We start from the raw sequence: 18,470 nt of genomic DNA on the forward strand, positions 1-18,470 counted from the left end.
GATGTTGAGAAAATGTTCCAGAAGTTCCATATAAACAAAGAAGATAGACAATACCCACATATTTTGTGGTGGAGGAACAGCGATACAAGCACAGAGCCTACAGATTACGGCATGAAGGTTGATCTTTTTGGAGTAATCATCTTTTGAATCATCCCCAGGCTATGTGAAATCTGAATGAAGTACTTGGTTGCCCAATATGAAAATGAATTTCCTGAATCTGCCAGATTGATAAATAGTGATTTCTACATGGATGGCAGTCTCATCTGTGTAGAGTCTGCAGAAAAGGTCATCAAAATTATCAGGAAAGGACAAACTGTGTGCCACAGAGAGAGAGTGAGTGCATCTACATATTTTAATCTCAAACAGCAGAGAAGTCTCTGAGTCCATCCCTGCAGATAAGTGAGCCAATGGAGCACAAAGTGTGGCCCTGAGTTATGGTGAATTAACAGACCAGACTATTTTAGGAGTACAGTGGAATATCAACAGTGGCACTTCCAGCACGACAGCAACCCTTAACTTACAGATAGATTTACAGTGGGATGATTCTGATTGACACACATTATGTTAGAAATGGCCCAAAGGCCAAACCTAAATCCAAAAGTTCCAAGGCAAGAAAATTTATATTCACGAACACTTTGCATCCAGTCTGACTATGCTTGTGCCCTTTTGCCAAGAACAATGGGTAAAAAAGTCACAAGAAATAAACAGAAGAAGTCAAACTTGTCATAAAAGCAGACATAAAGTTGAGGGCCCAGCGCACAGGGCAACGGCAGGTCAGAACAGCGACAAAGAAAGAAGTCTGTGACCTTTTTCTCCCCAGAACCTCCCCTTTACATCGAGGTGAGAACCTCCCATCAACAACAAGACAGACCCTCGGTCAAACATCTCTTAGCTGCTTCACACATGCAGCAGCTCTTCTTAGAGAACGACAGGGAACAAAACACAGAAAGAGACATTTGTTTAATGAGCCATCCTCATGCTGTCTATTTTTTTCTTTCTCCCATTCAGTCTCTTCTTCTGCCATAGGCTTGCCCTCAGGTCAGCTCCCCTAACAACACCATAAAACCCTGGCTCCTCCGATGGCCACAGCTCCATTCACCACAGAGATTTATGATCTGTAATAGTTGGGAAATGGACTAGAGGTTGGGCTGCCCTAAGGGGAGGCTGCAGACTTAAAATCTCCAAAAGAAAGGGAAAAAAGAAAAGAGGCAGTACAAAAGGCTCGGCTGAGGATGGGGGAGCTTATATGCTACTAAGAAACATTTTTAAAGTTGCCATCTGTTTTAGTGTCCCCTACAAAAAGCAATGTAGATCTTATTAATATTTCCAAATCTGTGCTCTTTTGAGACAATATAGCATGCTGGATGTTTTCGTAATCATTTTAATCAGGCAGTGAGCCAGTCAGCTGTCCAGTGATCCATTTTCAGTGTTGAAAACTCCCACCAGGGCGGCTTCTACTTTATAATCCTGTTTCCATAATCCTCAGAGAGCGGCAAGAAATAAACAATCCTTGCTCTATAAGATCAGCGCTTATTTCCTTTTAAGGTAAGGGGAGAGGGGAGTAGTTTCATATAGCACTTTTGCAGCTGAGAAAAAATTTACATCCAGAAAAGACAGTTCAGGAAGCTAAAGAAGTGTGGTATGTCCACTGAATTACAAACCATTACTTTTAATGGTTTCAATTAAGATTGGGACATAAGTTGATTTTATCGATTAATCGAATTTGACGTTTATGAAGATTTAATTTGGGGGAAAGTTGCATTTTTTTAACATTTTTGAGACAATTAATCGTTCAGCAAAATGTGTTATCGTGACAGGCCTAACCAATATTCTGTTTTGCTCACTAACTCTTAAGATGTAACAGAATCCACAACCTTCTGATTGCAGGTGACAGCTGCTTCCAGCAAGAACAGCCACCCCTACACATTGCTTGAGTCAGAAGTTAGAAACACTAACTGGGGGTTATAAAACCTATTGTTTATAAATTCAGTTAGTGAATGAACTGACCTGCATTCAGGGAAAGAACTGCTGCTAAGCAAAAAAATGTGAACTTCTTTGGTGGAAAAAGCACCTTTGGTTGCAAAATATATGACAAATGTATTGTTATTGCAATATCACATTACACAATGTGCATTTCTCAAAGAACTGCCTGCACTGCAAAATATAATATATTAGTTGATTATTTAAGTAGTATGCATTTCTATACCCGTAATGTCTTTGGTGAAACTTTCTGTTTATTGCCGCATAAAAGGTCAAGAAACTCTAAGTTGCTTCAATGCCAAAAGAGTAGCGGTCAGCCAGAGAGAAGACCTTCTTTGATAAAACTTTGTTGGTGAGATGGAAATATTAAATATCATAAAATTTTTCCAGTACCTGAACAGATGGCTCATTATCTGGAGGTTCTATGTTGATTATGAACCTAAAGCAGAAAGATATAAATACATTTATTTACTGCGAGCCAAATCCCTTTTGCAACACTAACAGATTTTGCAGCATATCATGTGTTTTTCTACAGTTTTACAGCACAGGAAAGGCAAACAAAATGATCATTTTTAAGTTTTTTAGCAATACTTTTGAAAGATTCTTGTGTACTGATTAAAGGTGGCAACAAAAATGTTTCATGAGGGACATTAACAAAATGTTTTTGTCCCATTATGTTTGAGTTTTTAAGTATTAATTCAAATTTTCTTTTTGGCAGAATATTAAACAAGTAATTATGATTCAATGGACTGTAAATTACCTTTAAACTGAGCTGAATCACAATGTTATAACAGAACCATAGAATCCAGAGGTGGCGAGTTACATTTACTCGTTCACATTTACTTAGAAAACATTTTAATGGGAATTTACTTCTAGATACAGTTTTACTCCACCATACTTTTAAGTTGAACTTGAGCAATATTAATTTAAAATAATTGTACACTTATATTGGTAATTTTAATGCTACTCTTTAGTAATAGTAGCACTTAGTAAGAAGGGTACAATTTTTGGCTGCTCTACCCACTGCTGGTGAAATCTGAGAACACCAGAAGTCCAGTTTTCTTTTTTTTACCAAATTGCTGCAATAAATAAGCCTTTTACAACCTTGCAGCAAACAGGTCTCCAAGGCGCTGGGCAGACTTGCATGCTTGAAAGGCATTGCCATCAACACTGAGAGGAACGTCATATATTTTCTGAAATTTAAAAAATATATAAAAAAAAACATGCAAAGTAAGCTTCAAGAAATAAGAAAATCAAATAAAGAGTGAGAAATAAACACACTTTAGCCTATATATTAACGTTTTCAAATTATTCCAAAAGGCTTTGGAATAATATCTGGAGATAATCCAGTTTCATTAACAGTTATGTAATATGCCATTTTAGATTAGACACCGAAAGTAATTGCTCTTTCAAATATTTCATTTTTCTAGAAACAATTCTTTGCCCTCTTACGCCCTAACCATGAAATATTAAGCAATTCCACAGAACAATTATGTTGTTATGATTCTGTGCCAGAACAAATCTAACATGGCTGTATTAAGACAACAAGACAAAGTCTGAAAATGAATCATTTCTGACTTGACAGTTACCCTACATACAGTCAAAACATTGTTTGGATCCTTGTGTAGCAGCAATCCTTGTCCTCAGTGGACTCAAATGGAAAAGGTCAAAATGAGTTTCCCAGAGTGAGTTTCAATTTGGGAGCAAGAGGTGCTGAAGGATTTAGTGCTGGGAGGAACTCTAAACTGAGGTACTGAATTTTAAAGCAAGAAAGAAAGTGTCCCTTTCAAAACTGACAAGTCAAATGTATTTTTGCTGTGTTACATACCAAAAATGCCACAAAATTTTTGTGTTAAAAACCAAGAACCTCCTTAGGTACGGTGCTGTGGAAAAACATGTTCCACTGTTTTTGCTTCTTATACTTAAATGTTTCACATCATCAAAACTTGTTCATGTCATAAAAAACCTAAGTAAATACAGAAGGCAATTATTAAATGCTGATTTTAATCATCAAGGGAAAAGATCTATATGAACACCAAAACAGAACCTGCCAGACAACATAAAGTAGACTGAAGGAAATGTTAACGGCACTAACACTAATGAGATACTGAAGGCTAAGAAGATAACAGGCTCTGAATATTATATTTTTTATGCTGTTAATCATTGCATCTAAAGAAAAATTGGAACCACCTACATTGGTATGGACAGGTCAAAGCTTTATAAAATCCACAAATTGGAAGTTAACGTTCAAACACTTCATTAAATAATCATAAATATAACATCTGGTCTTGCTTTCATGCACTTAATGTGTCCAAAGAGCAGCATGCCACTGCAGTGTATTTAATTTAGCCCTTTATGAAAGTATATCGAGAAGAGCACTGCAGCAAAAGTTGATAAAACATCCCAGCAGAGAAGCAAAGACCCAAAATGACATTCATTTTCACTGCTTTTCTTTGTGCATTGTGGCTTTGTCCTTCTCACAGCTGGCCACTTCAGCACTTTGGCCCAGCTTGCTGGCTTTGGCTGCAGCGCCCTGTAAGATGACACAGAGGGGACAGATAGGGAGCTGGGATCTGGGTGAAAGCTAAGCACTGTCGCTCACCTTGAGCCTGTCGGGTAGACCCTGCAAAGGTTGCCATCACAACAGCAAAACAGTCAGGGGACTGGAGAATGGCTAAATATATAAAAGACATACCCGATAAGCAGTTGTGATATCATTAAATACCGTGAGCAGATTTTACAGATGTAACATTCTCTCCACAACAAATAAAGATGTCAAAGTGTAAAAAAGGCATCCAGAAAAAGCAAACTGCATTCAGCTTCGGCGTGGGTGTATAGGAAGCAGTGAAAAATGCCTTTACCTTTGAATTATGCATTTCTGCCATTCGCTTGTCTACAAAACTGTCTGCCACAACAACTCGAGGGAGATAAGAAGGTGGAGGAGTAAACAAGGAGACACTAGAAACAGTTCGTTTAAAATAATGCTTCACCAACAGCTGAGCACATAATGAGATGCTGAGCTGCAAACAGGCAAATGACTTGAAACATAAATCCAGTAAAATATGTTCCAAAGTATATCTAGCACTGGGGGAATATGCCCTGGACGTTTTCCGTGTTTTGGTTGTCACCATCCTGTCTGTCTCATAAAGACTTCAGTTACTCTGGAGGGAAAACAGAACAGAATTATGTGATTTAGTAACACTACAGGTTTTTCAGCATAAACACCCTGTTAAAGGTCATGGTAAAGCAACGCAATAAATTCAGACTAGGCCACTGAAAAACCTTCAATTTTTAAGCCATTTAGAAGTGAAATTACTTGTGAACCTAGGATCATTGTCGTTCTGCATAACCCAAGTGAGATTCACCTTAAGGTTCACAAACTGATGGCAGGGCATTTCCCATCAGGATTTTATGATAATTAATCATATTGAAAATTACAGCATCAGGTTCTGAAGCAACAAAGCAGTCAGACCATCACACCATCTCCATCTTTGACTATACTGTAGGTGATGCCCAGAGACTGTGTAACTTCTACACTGAATGTAACAAGTTCCAAAACCTTCAGTATTATCAGAAATATTTTTACTATTTTCTCCACTGCTTGTTCCACAAGAGCTTCAATAAATATCAGTAAGTTCAAAAAATATTATTAGATGTAGCTGCTGTGTGCAGTTTAGCGATATAAATCACACTCCTTTCAGTAAGTGGTGTCCAGAAGACACGCATTTCAACTGGGAATGTTTTTCAAGATTGGTATTTGTGTTAGTGGCACCATGATGCCACACCATGCAGTCACAACCAGACAAAAAAAGAAGTAATGTCATTTTTTAAAATCAATTTAATTATTGTCACAATTGTACCAATAAATATTGTGATAAAATTCCATAAAAGTTAATATCGCCCAGTCTTACTTTTCAGTCAGCAGTGGTTTTGGCTTGAAACTCTCTGATTGATGCAGTTTTTGCCTTGTCCTCTCATATTCATTGAATCACAAACACAGACCTTAACTGAGGCAAGTGAGGCCTGTAGTGCTTTTTATGTAGTTATCGGTTATTTTGTTACTTTCTGAATCATATCAATGTATTCTTGAAGAATGGACAATAAATGCCATGGTGGTTCTCTTGAGTCCTAATGGCTCATAAATATCTTTGCAACCCATTCCAGTACATTGTACATCAAACACATCACACCAACGCAGAAGCAATCAAATATAATTACACTAAACTGTGGACACAAACCTTCTGAATTATTGATTGTGCAATATAATTATTGGTTCGTTATAACATTAAAAATAAGCATGGAGCAAAAGGAACTAACAGTAACACTCTGGAAAATAACAAGCAGAAAATATGTTTCTGGTTTTCTTTTGGTTTAGCTTATTGAATGTAGACATACCTAAAGAAACACTGCACTCTGGCTCTTTAGATAAACTACAACCAAACAAGCTTCAATCAGTTTAGCTTGGGTGAAAGATGAACCTACAGAGAAAAGAGGTCACAGCCAGCATAAAAGCAATATGTTTACACATACTGTACACACATACTTACATACACGCCTACACGCATACATACATATATTCAAACCTGAAGGGAAACAAACTTTGGAGAATTGGAGAATGAAAGGAGGCCATTAACATTTAAACCAGAATTATTTTATAAAGGGATACAGTCTTTACCAAACCACCTTAAATATCTTCACTACGTCGTTGGGAACACACACACATACACACACCCACTCGCATGTATGCACATATGGGTGTTACCACACCGCAGAGTCATTCAGATTTCATGCTATGGCTGCTATATGCGTTATGCATCCTGCAACCAATTACAGATAAACGACCACATCTTCTCTCTGCCATTTACAGATCAACAGATCCAGCAGCTATTTTTACTTCAGCAGAGACTGTTTTCACACTCTGCCAACTGGAACTGCGCCTTTCATTAAGAGAATCTATTTAGAGCCGGGGAGGGGAGATGCAGGAGGGGGGAAAGATGAGCTCTGATTATATCTTTCCAAGAAAATCTTTAAGGTTCTGGTTGTTATTCCATCACAGCACAGCCCAGGTAGTTCAGGACAGAATGAGGCGTGGTGTAATTCCAAACTCATAAATACTGTTATATCCTAAATTAATAATACGCAGCTCAGTGATGCCTCAGTGTGTGTTTATTGTTGAGTCATGGCCAAGGCTCAGCTGGTGTCAGTCGCTGACGAAGCTCTGGAAGAGCAGGTCAGCAAACAGTGAACTCACCATCTGTGTGTGTCAGTGGCAATTAGGCTGATAAGTACATCGGTGTATTAAAATAATGTAGATAAAAGAGATAGTGCTCAATTTACAGCTGAAATATAAAGCACCTCACTGATTTGCTAATTGGAAACATATTGCTCCGATGAAAGGTAAATAATTCTCCTTACTGTTTGACCAGATGTTTCTGTAGAATTTATATGTTGTAAAGTAAATGAATTAAAAGAAAACACTTTGTGCCCAATGCAAGCCAATGAAAAACCCAAGGGTTTACCTACCTTGTTGCTTAGTAAGTGATATTTAAACTATTTTTAATGCAAATTTGCCTGATAGTTTGTTTACAATAAGAAAAAAGTTTTAGCAAAATTGAGCACAATTTCATCTGGTATTTTGGCATCACCACAGAAGTTTCAATCTTCTTGTTTTACGGGGGCTTTCCACAGAACCAGTTCCAGAGCTGAAGTGGTTCTTTAGCACCTGTTGTACTGTTTACACCGTTAAAGCACCAGCACTGGAAAAACTGGTTCTGTCCTGGCACCAACTCTGAGCTGGAAAAGACTAAAGAACTGGAGGATAGAACTTTATGTTGGTAAGTTGACAGCTTAAGAAGCATTCACAAACACACAAATATCATTTCTAAATTAAAGGGGATATTTTGGTATCATAAGGGCAATAACGCTCATAGACAAGGGAGCAAATCTGCTAGAGGGTGACAAATGCATTCAGAGAGAAAAATAAATAAATAAATCATCAACTGGGCCCAGACTGGTTTTCTGTTTTCAGTTTCTCGATACTGATTGTAATAAAGCTCTATGCCCAGTAATGTTGATGTTGGTATTTGATTTCAGATTCTTAATTTAATTATTTAAGAGGTATTTTGCCAATGTTTTTTTAAAAGGAATCTGGGCCCTATTTGATTATCTTAAGTTCAAAAGAGAAAATACTACAAATCTGAACTGATTGTAAACAGTGTTATTTTGTTTTTATCTTCATTAATAGACTGCTACAAATGTTTTTTTGGAGGGGGTTCAGCAAAATTTACTATAGTATCACATATTTTCCTTTGTATCAATAAAAAAGTTTGAAATTTTAGTATCAGGACATCGCTGTCCAATACAGGACAACAAAGACACAAAGGAAAGGCAAATATTCATCCTCAAACTCAGGGGAAATTTAGATTTACCAATACATCTCATGTAAATGTTTTAGGACTTTGGGAAGAAATTGGAGTAACTGGAGAGAATCAATACACTATTCACAGAGAGAACAGGCAAACTCCACACAAATACCACACAAATTTGAATCCAGGAGCTGGGAGGAAACTGCTAACCATCAAGCCAAGGAGAAACATTAAGTTAGTGCTTTTGGTGGGTTTTATCTCTTACATTCATATAAATAAATATAATCAAAGCAAATAAACTTTGTTCTCAAAAACACAAATACACACTTTTTCTCCTTTTCTTTTAGACAATGTTTGGGTCCGCTCCATTGAAATTTAAAGCCTTCAGTTCAAGGTTGTCTGGAGCTGAAGGCAAGGGAAAAGACATCCCTTACAGAGTCAAAAGGAAACTACAATCAGCGTCCTGGACTGCTCTCCATGATCTCACTTTCTGCACGGCTTTGTCTGCAGCATGGGTAAAACTGACAGGGCGCAGCGAGACATCCTCTCCCTGCACGCACGACTAAACGCAGCTGCCGCTTCCCACTTACCCATCAAATAGCAGCTACCTGGGAGGTGAATCCTCCCTTTCGAGCAAATTGAATACAGTAAGGCTCTACCAGCTAGACAACAAGAGGTTTAGCACAAATAAAATACAGTTTACATTGATTGTAGCTACAGAAGTCATGGAGTGATGACTGTAAATCATACAGAGTATGCTCTTCCAGACAACATTAGTAAAATAGCAGCAAAACATTTATATGTGTGGCCTAAAGGGTCATTCTAGGATGACTGTGGCATACAATGCTTTTTTTTATGCCACCGACCAAGAAATGAAAAGGGAAACACTTTCATTGAAAGTATGCAGCCATGTGAAAGTGTTTAATCTCTAAGCTCCTGGGGGCAAATGTCTGAGGGGATTTCAAGGTGGCGTTGGGAGCAGGCTGTCAACAGAAAGGCAGCTGGGGGCACATAGAGATGCAAACACACAGATGGCGACTGAGCCCACAATCTGACAGGCTTGTAGTTGATAGCTTTTAAGAATTACCAAAAAAAAAAATCTTGGCACAAAACTGAGATTTTGTAAACCTGCCAAAACTGAATTCAAGTTTTCTTTAAGAATATAATTAGCAACATTCAAAGTACTTCTGCTTGCCTTCCTGTCTTGAGCTGTCATCAAATATTTATCTTAAAAGCAGCGGCAATGTCACACTGTGTGTGTTGTGGAAAAACAGGGTTTTCTCCAGAAGTAAAGCAAAGACAAAAGTCTACTATGTTACTTAAAGAGACTATCGACAGTGTGGTTAGCAGTAGTATTTGTAAACAACAGTCTAGATTCTTATCTAACAATGAGATATCCAAGAGACTGCCAGCATTTGTCTCCTATCACAAAGACTGAAATGGTGAAGAGATAAACAGAGGAGCTCCCTGTTATCTGCTAACAGCTGCTATCTGTTGTCTTAACATCTTAACAACTTTCCTTAAGAAAGTTTTGTCTTTCATTCAAATACTAAAGGCAGCCCTCTTATCAGATATTTTCTGGCTTTAAAACTTTAAAGGCTTTAAAACAGCAGTTATCAAACAAAAAAATGTTTTACAAAAGAACAATCTGGACAAGATACTATTGCAGAATTACAGACAAATCTCCAACCAAGTCAAATAGCTTCAAAGTCAAAGTGTCAAAGTGTTAAATGATATCCAAATAAAAAATACCAGTCTTCATTCCAATTCTTAATAATAATAATAATAATAATAATAACAATAATAATAACAACAACTTCATACTGGAAATGAGTATTAAAAGTTGTCTTTCTTCAGTAACAATTTCCACACTGAGGAGTGCAATGGTTAGCAGTAACCAGGGAGTTCTGGTATGGTATGTCAAGTGATCAGAAAAAGGTTGGACATTTATCTTTCCTGGTTATCGATCAGATCTAATCAAGCTGAGATCGGTTGGGTGGAGTCACCGCCGCATCTCAATGCAGCTCTAGACTAAAATAGAACCAATTCAAACTCTGAGGCATCTGAGTTCTCCAAGTGATGCTTAAATGCTTTATTAAATAACTCCTACCGCAGATTGCTAACAGCAAGATGTGGTTTTGACAAAACCCTTCACCCGTGAACATGAGAAGCAGATGGGACAAAGAGACCTTGTCAAACATTCCTTAATTAACAATCTTAGTCACAGTCAGGCAGGGAAACTCATCAGATGTTGCCTCCCAGGGAGCAAAACATAAGGCCGTTTACTCATTTTACATTCTGGTATAAACTTGCTGAAAAGAGATCATGAAAAAAAAAAGTGTGATAGCATCTAGAAATTGGGTGAACGTTGTGTCACAAGAGTGATGCAGTGAGTAAGCCGACAGAGAAAGTAGAATCTAAAAAAGAACCTGTTCCTTGTTTGTGATAATACCATTATCTTTGAACAAGCTCACAACTGCTCCAGCCTTTCCAGATTTGTGTGTGTGTGTGTGTGCGTGTGTGTGAGTGGAGGACAGACATCAGCTCCCTCATTGACTGCATCTCCCCAGCTTCATTAGATGTTGTCTGTTTCTGTGCTTACTCTTCTTGTTTGTTTCAGGAGATGGGGAACATGAATCGAAGCATTGAGGTTTGCACTCCTCAGAGGAGGGAAGCACTTACACAGCAACAAAATCCTCTCCAGGGACAGGAGAGAGGAGAGAAGGGGGAGACAGAACACAGCGACACAGCATTTCCATTTCAGCCTGTGACGCTTTGAAACTCAAATAAAATTCAGCCACACGGGAGTCAGTGAAAACGATATTAAGGCAAAGGTTTTGTATACAGATCAAATTGCCAGCTGAGTCACATGAACTGGCTACATATTTACAGCATTAAGGTGCAGAATGGCTGGTGGTTCTTACACAATGTGTTGCCAAACAATAATCAATAATAATAATCATCAAGAGGTTTTTTTTTTTTTTGTAGAGCACATTCAGTGCATCCAGAAAGTATTCGCAGTGCAACACTTTTTCCACATTTTATTGTGCTAAATTAATCTCTTGTCAAAATGCCAGAATTCTGCTGATGTTGCTGGGATCATATATGAGGAATGAACTTGCTCTAGACTCAGGGATCTCAAGTTTTTCCTTGCCATGGCCTCCCAAACAGTATTAGTGTTCCAAAAAAATATCACATTTTAGAATGTTTTTCTCACTTTTATTCAATAGTCAGTCATTACTACACTCATTTAGCATAAATACCTTCTGAATTTGCACAGTCTTCCACAGCAGGGCTGCTGGATGGTTTTTTGTCTTTTTTTGTTAAAATATTGTCCATTTAGCACTTGCTTGAAGAGCAGAGCAGATTGATTAATGTCACTGTCAACCAATCAGAAAAGCTGTCTGCCAGTGACAAAAATAATAGGATGAATAAAATATATATTTAATATACATCTTCCATCCAGCTTGCTGAGGACACTCTCCACAGGCCTCACCTTTCAAGATTTTGCTCTAGACTCTTCTTCTGCTGCTCCCTCTTGATAACTATTACCAAACATCTATGTAGTGATCTACTGTTAAAAAGCAGAACTGCAGCGGCGGAGCATGGGGTAACATTAGGGCGGTGCACCCCACATAAAGAGGCTTTTTGTCCTTGGTGCAACCTTCTTGGGTTCAGCTCCTGACCTCAAGATGTTTGCAGCAAATGTTTCTCTCATCTATCTCTCTCTCTCTGCCGTATTTCATGTCCTGACCGTTGCTTTTTACGATTTTTACAAAATCGTAAAAATAGGAGTGTTGTGGATCTGAACGGAAAATATAGGTCCATAACATTTATTGTTGACACCTGAGATTGCCAGTAAAAGGTTCTTTGCAAGAGTATATCCAATGCTTTACCGGGATGTTTCCATGAGCAGGGTAACAGTCAGGGATACGAAATATTATGGTTTCAAAACCACTAACATTTTCCATCGTACTATTAAAACAGATATAAGTCCTTTAAATGAGATGCAAAGAGAAGGGTAGAGTTGTTCTCAGGATGCAAAGAGCATAAAATACAATGATGCCCCACATGTTGCTGTTCAGTGCAGGAAAGCTGACTGAAAGAAGGCACCTTGAAATAGTTTCTGTATCAGATACCAACAAACTGAAAGGAAGAATTAATGCCACTTGTTCTTAAGAGTCACTGACATTTTCATTGAATGTGCTCATACTTTATGCTATTTCTAATTTCAGTAATTAAAAGTCACAAAAAAGAAAAAAAAACAGATAAACACTTTCAGGACACCTAACCTTCTTGGTTCATATCTTCATCCAAACTCAGATAATCAAATGAAAATAAAATGTAAGAGAAGCAGAGGTATTATTAGGTATTATTATTAGAGGTATTATCTTACTGAAATCTAATTATATTGCCAAATAAAGAAATCTATCCAATCAGAATAAACTTACATAAATGAATAATCTTTTCAGTGTTCATACATCATCTTAAATCTCCAGCTTTGCTCTTTATTTTAGATTCATTCATCTTTTTTGCACAAACACGAGTTTGAAAAAAGAAAACCCTGCTTTTCCTGATGTTCAGGAACTGAATGATCCTGGTGATCATTCCTCCTGTCGCTTCACAGCAGCAGGGTGTCTCCAAGGTCGGCCCCTTGACAAATGGAGCAACTCATTGTGAGTGAGGAGGAGGAACAGAGAGCAAAAGAAGAGAAAGGACATTTGTAGCTGCCAGAGCGGCCAGCGACCTCGCCATTTGGACAAACCCGCGTTTTGTTTTGGGCCGACGCCCACTTGAGGAAACTCAAAGCCGTTCGGCACGCATAAAGATGGCGGCTTGAGGGGCCCATTCAATGGCCGTCCATAGAAAGCTCTCCCTTACCAACACACACACACAGTCACAACATAATCCCAGGGGGACCTCCGTATACCCCTGGAAGAGTGAGCCTGACACGAGCCTCAGATGCAACTCAGAACATCCCACCCAACCTGTGCACACACAGACACACACACACAAACACGCACACATTAATACAAATAATTACCCTCAGCAGAAAGTAGGGGGCCCCATCCCAGGCCAGGCAGGTGCTGCAGCAGGCCCACACAGTGATAGCTGTGCATAAATAAGTGTGTGTGGGGGTGTGTGTGTGTGGGTGTGTGTGACAGTGGGGGTCTCGTTTGCCGTCTGTCAGTTCAACCGGCTGCTTGTGTGATCATTCGGTCTCTGTTTCTCTTCTCCTGGGGTTTCTTGGCTGTTTGTGTGCATCTGCATGCTGTCATGTGTCTCTTACAAGGCAGGCCTGACTCATAGATCAATGCATCCAGTATTATGTGTCGTCCTAATGGCATTATGGGGTCACTGTGAGCAAGCGACACACCCTCGGCCCCCAGCGTCCTCCCACTCTGATCCTCCTGGCTTTGACAGAGATGTGGCCTTGTTACATGTTGTGCCATGATTGCTACCCAGCAGGCGAGGGATTTAGAGCTGGCCTTGGCAACATTTCAGTCTAAAAATACAATCGATTAATCAGCCTAAATGAGAAACTGGCACTTCCATATTCACACTTGCTTTCCAAATAGATAAAGTTTAGCATACAAAGAAGCTTCTGTGGAATGGTCTAAGAATTACAGATCAGCAGAGTTAGAGTGTATGAATACATTAAGATTTTAGTTCTTGTGTAAAAATCTGTCCACTTCATGTTTATGTTGAAGTTAAAGCTCATGTAACATAAAGATTTTCTCATATCTTGTGTTCTTGTCTCCTATAATGCCCTGAAATGTAAATAAAAAAACTCTTAACATTGTTTTTGTTCTTTAGGCAGGTAGATATAACTTTTCTGAAGCAACATTATCTATTACCGTGCAATAGAGGTCATTCTCCTTGAACCCTTCATATTAAGACATTATAACCCAAACATTGCCTGTTTTATTTGGATTTTATGTAAAAGACCAACACAAAGTAGCACACAATCTAGTGAACACATTTTTCTAAATTGTTGCCAACAAAATTTAGAACATTATTATGTGGACTTTTTATACCTAAGAGTCAATAATTTGCTGAAAAATCTTTCACTTCAACTCTGCTGATATGTCACTTCCAGCTTTCCATTTCTAAAACCTGAAATTTCTATTCACTTGTTTCTAGCTTACTCCCAGTCAGGCTGAAATAAATTTTCAAGTCATGCCACACATTGTCAGCTGAATTTAGATTCTGGGCTTTGACTGGACCATTGTAAAACATGTAAATGTTTGATCGAAACCGTTTCATTACAATTATGGATCTATGTTTAGGGTTGTTGTCCTTCAATCTAATCCTGCTTTAAACTGCTACAACCTTTTCCATGGCCTGTTTGATGCTCCTTGGTCTTCATGAAGCTGTTTGTTCACTAATGTTCAAATTTCTGAGGTCTTCACAGAACAGCTGGATTTATATGAAACCACATTAGGACTCTAGCAATGAATTAGATGGCTTCTGAAGCCAGTTTGTTGGTCAGAATTTTATATTGGGTATCAGAGATACAAGTAAAATCTGAAAAGTGTGGTGTGAGACATTTTGAAATGCATATTATGTAATGAAATACATTTAAGCTTGGGTTCAAAGGGTTCTTTTGCTTGTAGGTTAGAGGTTACACACAAACACACACACTAGAGACAAGCATGCATATCACTTAAACTTTGCATTCCTTACCTGGTCAAACAGAGATTTCCATTGCTGAGACAGGAAAAGCAAAGACAAGAGAAGAGCAAGTGAAGGTGAAAGTGAGAAGGAAGGAAGAAAAACTCAGGTGCCAAAGATGGCTGGCGCACCTGTTTGAAAATGATGTACACCACAGGTGTCAAACTCCAGTCCTCGAGGGCCGCTGTCCTGCAGTTTTTAGATGTGCCACAGGTACAAAACACTGGAATGAAATTGCTTAATTACCTCCTCCTTGTGTAGATCAGTTCTCCAGAGCCTTAATGACCTAATTATTCTATTCAGGTGTGGTGCAGCAGAGGCACATCTAAAAGTTGCAGGACACCGGCCCTTGAGGACTGGAGTTCGACACCCCTGATGTACACCGCCACAAAAAAAACCCCTACATTATCTAAGTGTCTTAATATTAAAAGGATGCAGCAGTTTTAGAGCAAGTCTCGTTTGAAAATGAATAAATTCTTATAAGCCTATGCCAAGAAACAATGTCTCAACAGTTCAGTCCTGACATAAGAGCGTCCTTCAAAGTTTAATTTGCACTCTATATAATCCAATTAACGGACACCCGGGTTTCTGACATTACAGATGAGAGTCTAAGCCTACTATGCAGACTTACTACTTCTTCTGGAGCTACGGGAAGGACGTCGGTGCTCTCCAAAACCTCGATCTCCTCGCCCTCTGCGTGGGCAGCCACCGCCGGGGAGATGTTCACCGGAGCCTCCCGGGTTCCGCCGGTCATCCTCGGGCTGCTCTCCTCCATACATCCACTAGATCGTACCAAATGACCCCAGATACAGATGGTTTCTCCCCATCTCCCTCCTCGAGAACACAATGCATCAAACGAGCGCGCGCTTCTGTTAAGGAAAGTTGATCAAGTTTAGCAGGAGTTGAAGCGCAAAATGTCCTCATGTGGTGGTTTTCTGTCAGCGGTCCAAGTTTCAGAGGCACATTCTGCAGCGACTCTTTTCACTCCGAGAGAAAAGCGACGCAGGAGGAGCAGCGGAGCGCGGATCCATCTGGGGGAGAAACAATTACATCATCAGCTGTGACAGCGGGACGGAGATGACAAACGGGCCCGGGGCTGACGTACACGCTCTCATTTGGATTGATCCGCGCACGAGAGGGAGCGAGGGCCCGACTTCAAGCGATGTGCGCACGCGGCAGACTTGCGGGGAGAAGTTCGGACACGCGCCAGTTTTTTTGGTGCGTCATGACACCTGGCGCGCGTTCTGCTTTTCAGAGAGAGGGACGGGGAGGACGAAGCTCTCCGGGAGGCAGGGAGCAACACTCCGACCGAGTCCGCCGAGACGCTGCCTGGGTTCGGCTTCAGGAGATGAAGCGGCTCCGCTCCGTTGCGCATACGTCCTCGCAGGAACGTATAACGAGGGATGGAGAAAACGGGGAGGGGGCGGGAGGTCGAGGGATTACCAGCGATTCCTGATGAGGGGCTTCTGCTGAGGGACTCCGGGTGTCTACCTCCTCAGCTCACTGGCAGTATGATATATACAGAATCTTGCTAAAGCATCCACAACCCTAAACTTTTTCACATTGTGTCACGTTACAGCTAACTTTCATGGATTTTGTCTATAAATCCAGCTGTTCTCTGAAGCTCTCAGAGGTTTGTTAGAAAACATTAGCGAGGTAGTGGCGTCATGAAAACCAAACACAGCAGACAGGTCAGGGAGAAAGTGGTGGAGAAATTTAAAGCCGCTTATAAAGGGTTATAAAATAACATTCAGTGTTTTAAACACCTGGTGGAGCACTATTTCGTTCATCAATTAAAGAAAGGAAACAGTTCAATCATTGCAGCTGCAGTGTTGGACTCGTCCTTTCATCTATAGTTATTTGAATACCTAAGCCATATTAGGAAGGTATGTATAAGCAACAACTGAAACTGAACTACAGCATTTGACTATTACTTATCTCATAATTAGGTGCTGCCCCAACTTGTTAATTCTTATCTAAATTAAAAATTTCCTTATTAATTGATGTCAACATTTAGTTATTAATAGCCAAACTAAACCTATTGTTGCTCAACAAAATCATTTTGTGGTTGTAACGTGACAGTGTGAAAAAGTTTTGAGTGGTCCGAACACTTTTGCAAGCCAGTGTAGTTCAATAACTTGATCAGTTTAAGATTTTTAACTCAAAAGCCTCTTCATTCACACTTGATGTCCAGTTAACATTTCCTACTTCTGCCTAAACAATAACACAAAGCATGCACACTTCTATTAAAAGGCACAAAGTAGGGAGTATCAAGGGATGCAGGTGAAGTTCCTGATCATTCCAGGTTTGAAACAGATCCTTCCATCTCTGCTGTAACAATGCACCATTAAAGACAAGCACCCACCTATTACCTGGAGAGACATCAAACACACTTAATAGATGGGTGGAAGCCACGTTATGAGAAGGCAGCATGTGTGGTCTATGTCAGTATCCTGTGGTAAAACGCTGTGCTTCAGTGTGATTGCATTGCCATGGAAACAATGAAGTTAAGGTATATACATATACCCTTTAGAGATTTTCTTTCTGGTCACTATACAGTGACACATTAAAGCCAGGCATTTGTTTTGCTTTTGATGAAAACTTAATTTGGCTTCAGCTTTAACCAGATTTACACAAATAATTTCCATCTTTTCTATAAATGCTTGTGATGTTTACCTATGAAATATTTTCACAACATGGCTTTTATATGGCTTCAGAATAACAAAAGTTGTATATTTTACATAGAGCTGATCATAAAATGCAACTAAATGGACAATTTTATTAAAAGATTTAGAGCTAAGCAAAGATGATCCAGGCACTTTGAATTCTCTTTCAAGGGCAAAGCTCAAAAAAGTATCCAACTAATTGGACATACGAGTTGCCACAACTTGTTTTTGCAGGTCCTGATCCAACGCCAACAGCAGAGCTGTGATGAGAGGCAGAGGTGATGAGGGAAGAGGGTGTGAACAAAAAAGGAGGGAGACAAGATGTGCAGCAGGAAAAACACCCGCTAAGTGGAAAAACTTAGCTCATATAAAAATAATACAGGGCGTTAGAAGAGGGTAGTTCAAAGCTTTTGTCATGTTCTAACCACAGCCAGAGTTCAACGACTTTTTCATGAACACAGTCATTTACACTATGTTGTAAAGTTCATCAGATGTTCAGAGATCATCCTTCTGTATATCCACCTTCTAGTTGAGTAAATAATTTGTGATATAAAATGGATCAAATACATTACAGAGTGATGAAGTCTTCCTAATATTGAATTCTATGTGATTTGATAAACATTGTGGTGTTTCACATGCAATTAAGCACTTGGGTTTTTCAACTGGTTTGCAAATATTTCACATTCCAAGCCCGACTAACAACTAAAGGCCCAAGAACAAGTACATTACAGGAGATCAGTAAGTCTGTTTCACATAATGAATTGAGCAACTGAAATAAACTTTT

At 39.2% G+C, this 18,470-nt stretch overlaps 1 protein-coding gene across 2 annotated transcripts in view; it reads right to left on the reverse strand.

Annotated features, from left to right (window-relative positions):
• rhbdl3 (rhomboid, veinlet-like 3 (Drosophila)) overlaps positions 1 to 16,432 on the reverse strand; it is a 55,611-nt gene extending 39,179 nt beyond the window's left edge. Inside the window, exons 1-2 of one of the 2 annotated variants that reach the window (XM_032562569.1) lie at positions 15,652 to 16,432; positions 15,033 to 15,056 (exon numbers count right to left, since the gene is read on the reverse strand). In XM_032562569.1, the coding sequence (XP_032418460.1) occupies positions 15,033 to 15,056; positions 15,652 to 15,795 (168 nt within the window). In that variant the 5' untranslated portion in view covers positions 15,796 to 16,432. The remainder of the gene's footprint in view (positions 1 to 15,032; positions 15,057 to 15,651) is intronic. The other variant, XM_032562570.1, reaches the window with a different exon arrangement.
• Between the last annotated feature and the right edge of the window lie 2,038 nt (positions 16,433 to 18,470).

Source organism: Xiphophorus hellerii, chromosome 5, assembly GCF_003331165.1.
Source record: "Xiphophorus hellerii strain 12219 chromosome 5, Xiphophorus_hellerii-4.1, whole genome shotgun sequence".
In the NCBI taxonomy this organism is placed as follows: domain Eukaryota; kingdom Metazoa; phylum Chordata; class Actinopteri; order Cyprinodontiformes; family Poeciliidae; genus Xiphophorus; species Xiphophorus hellerii.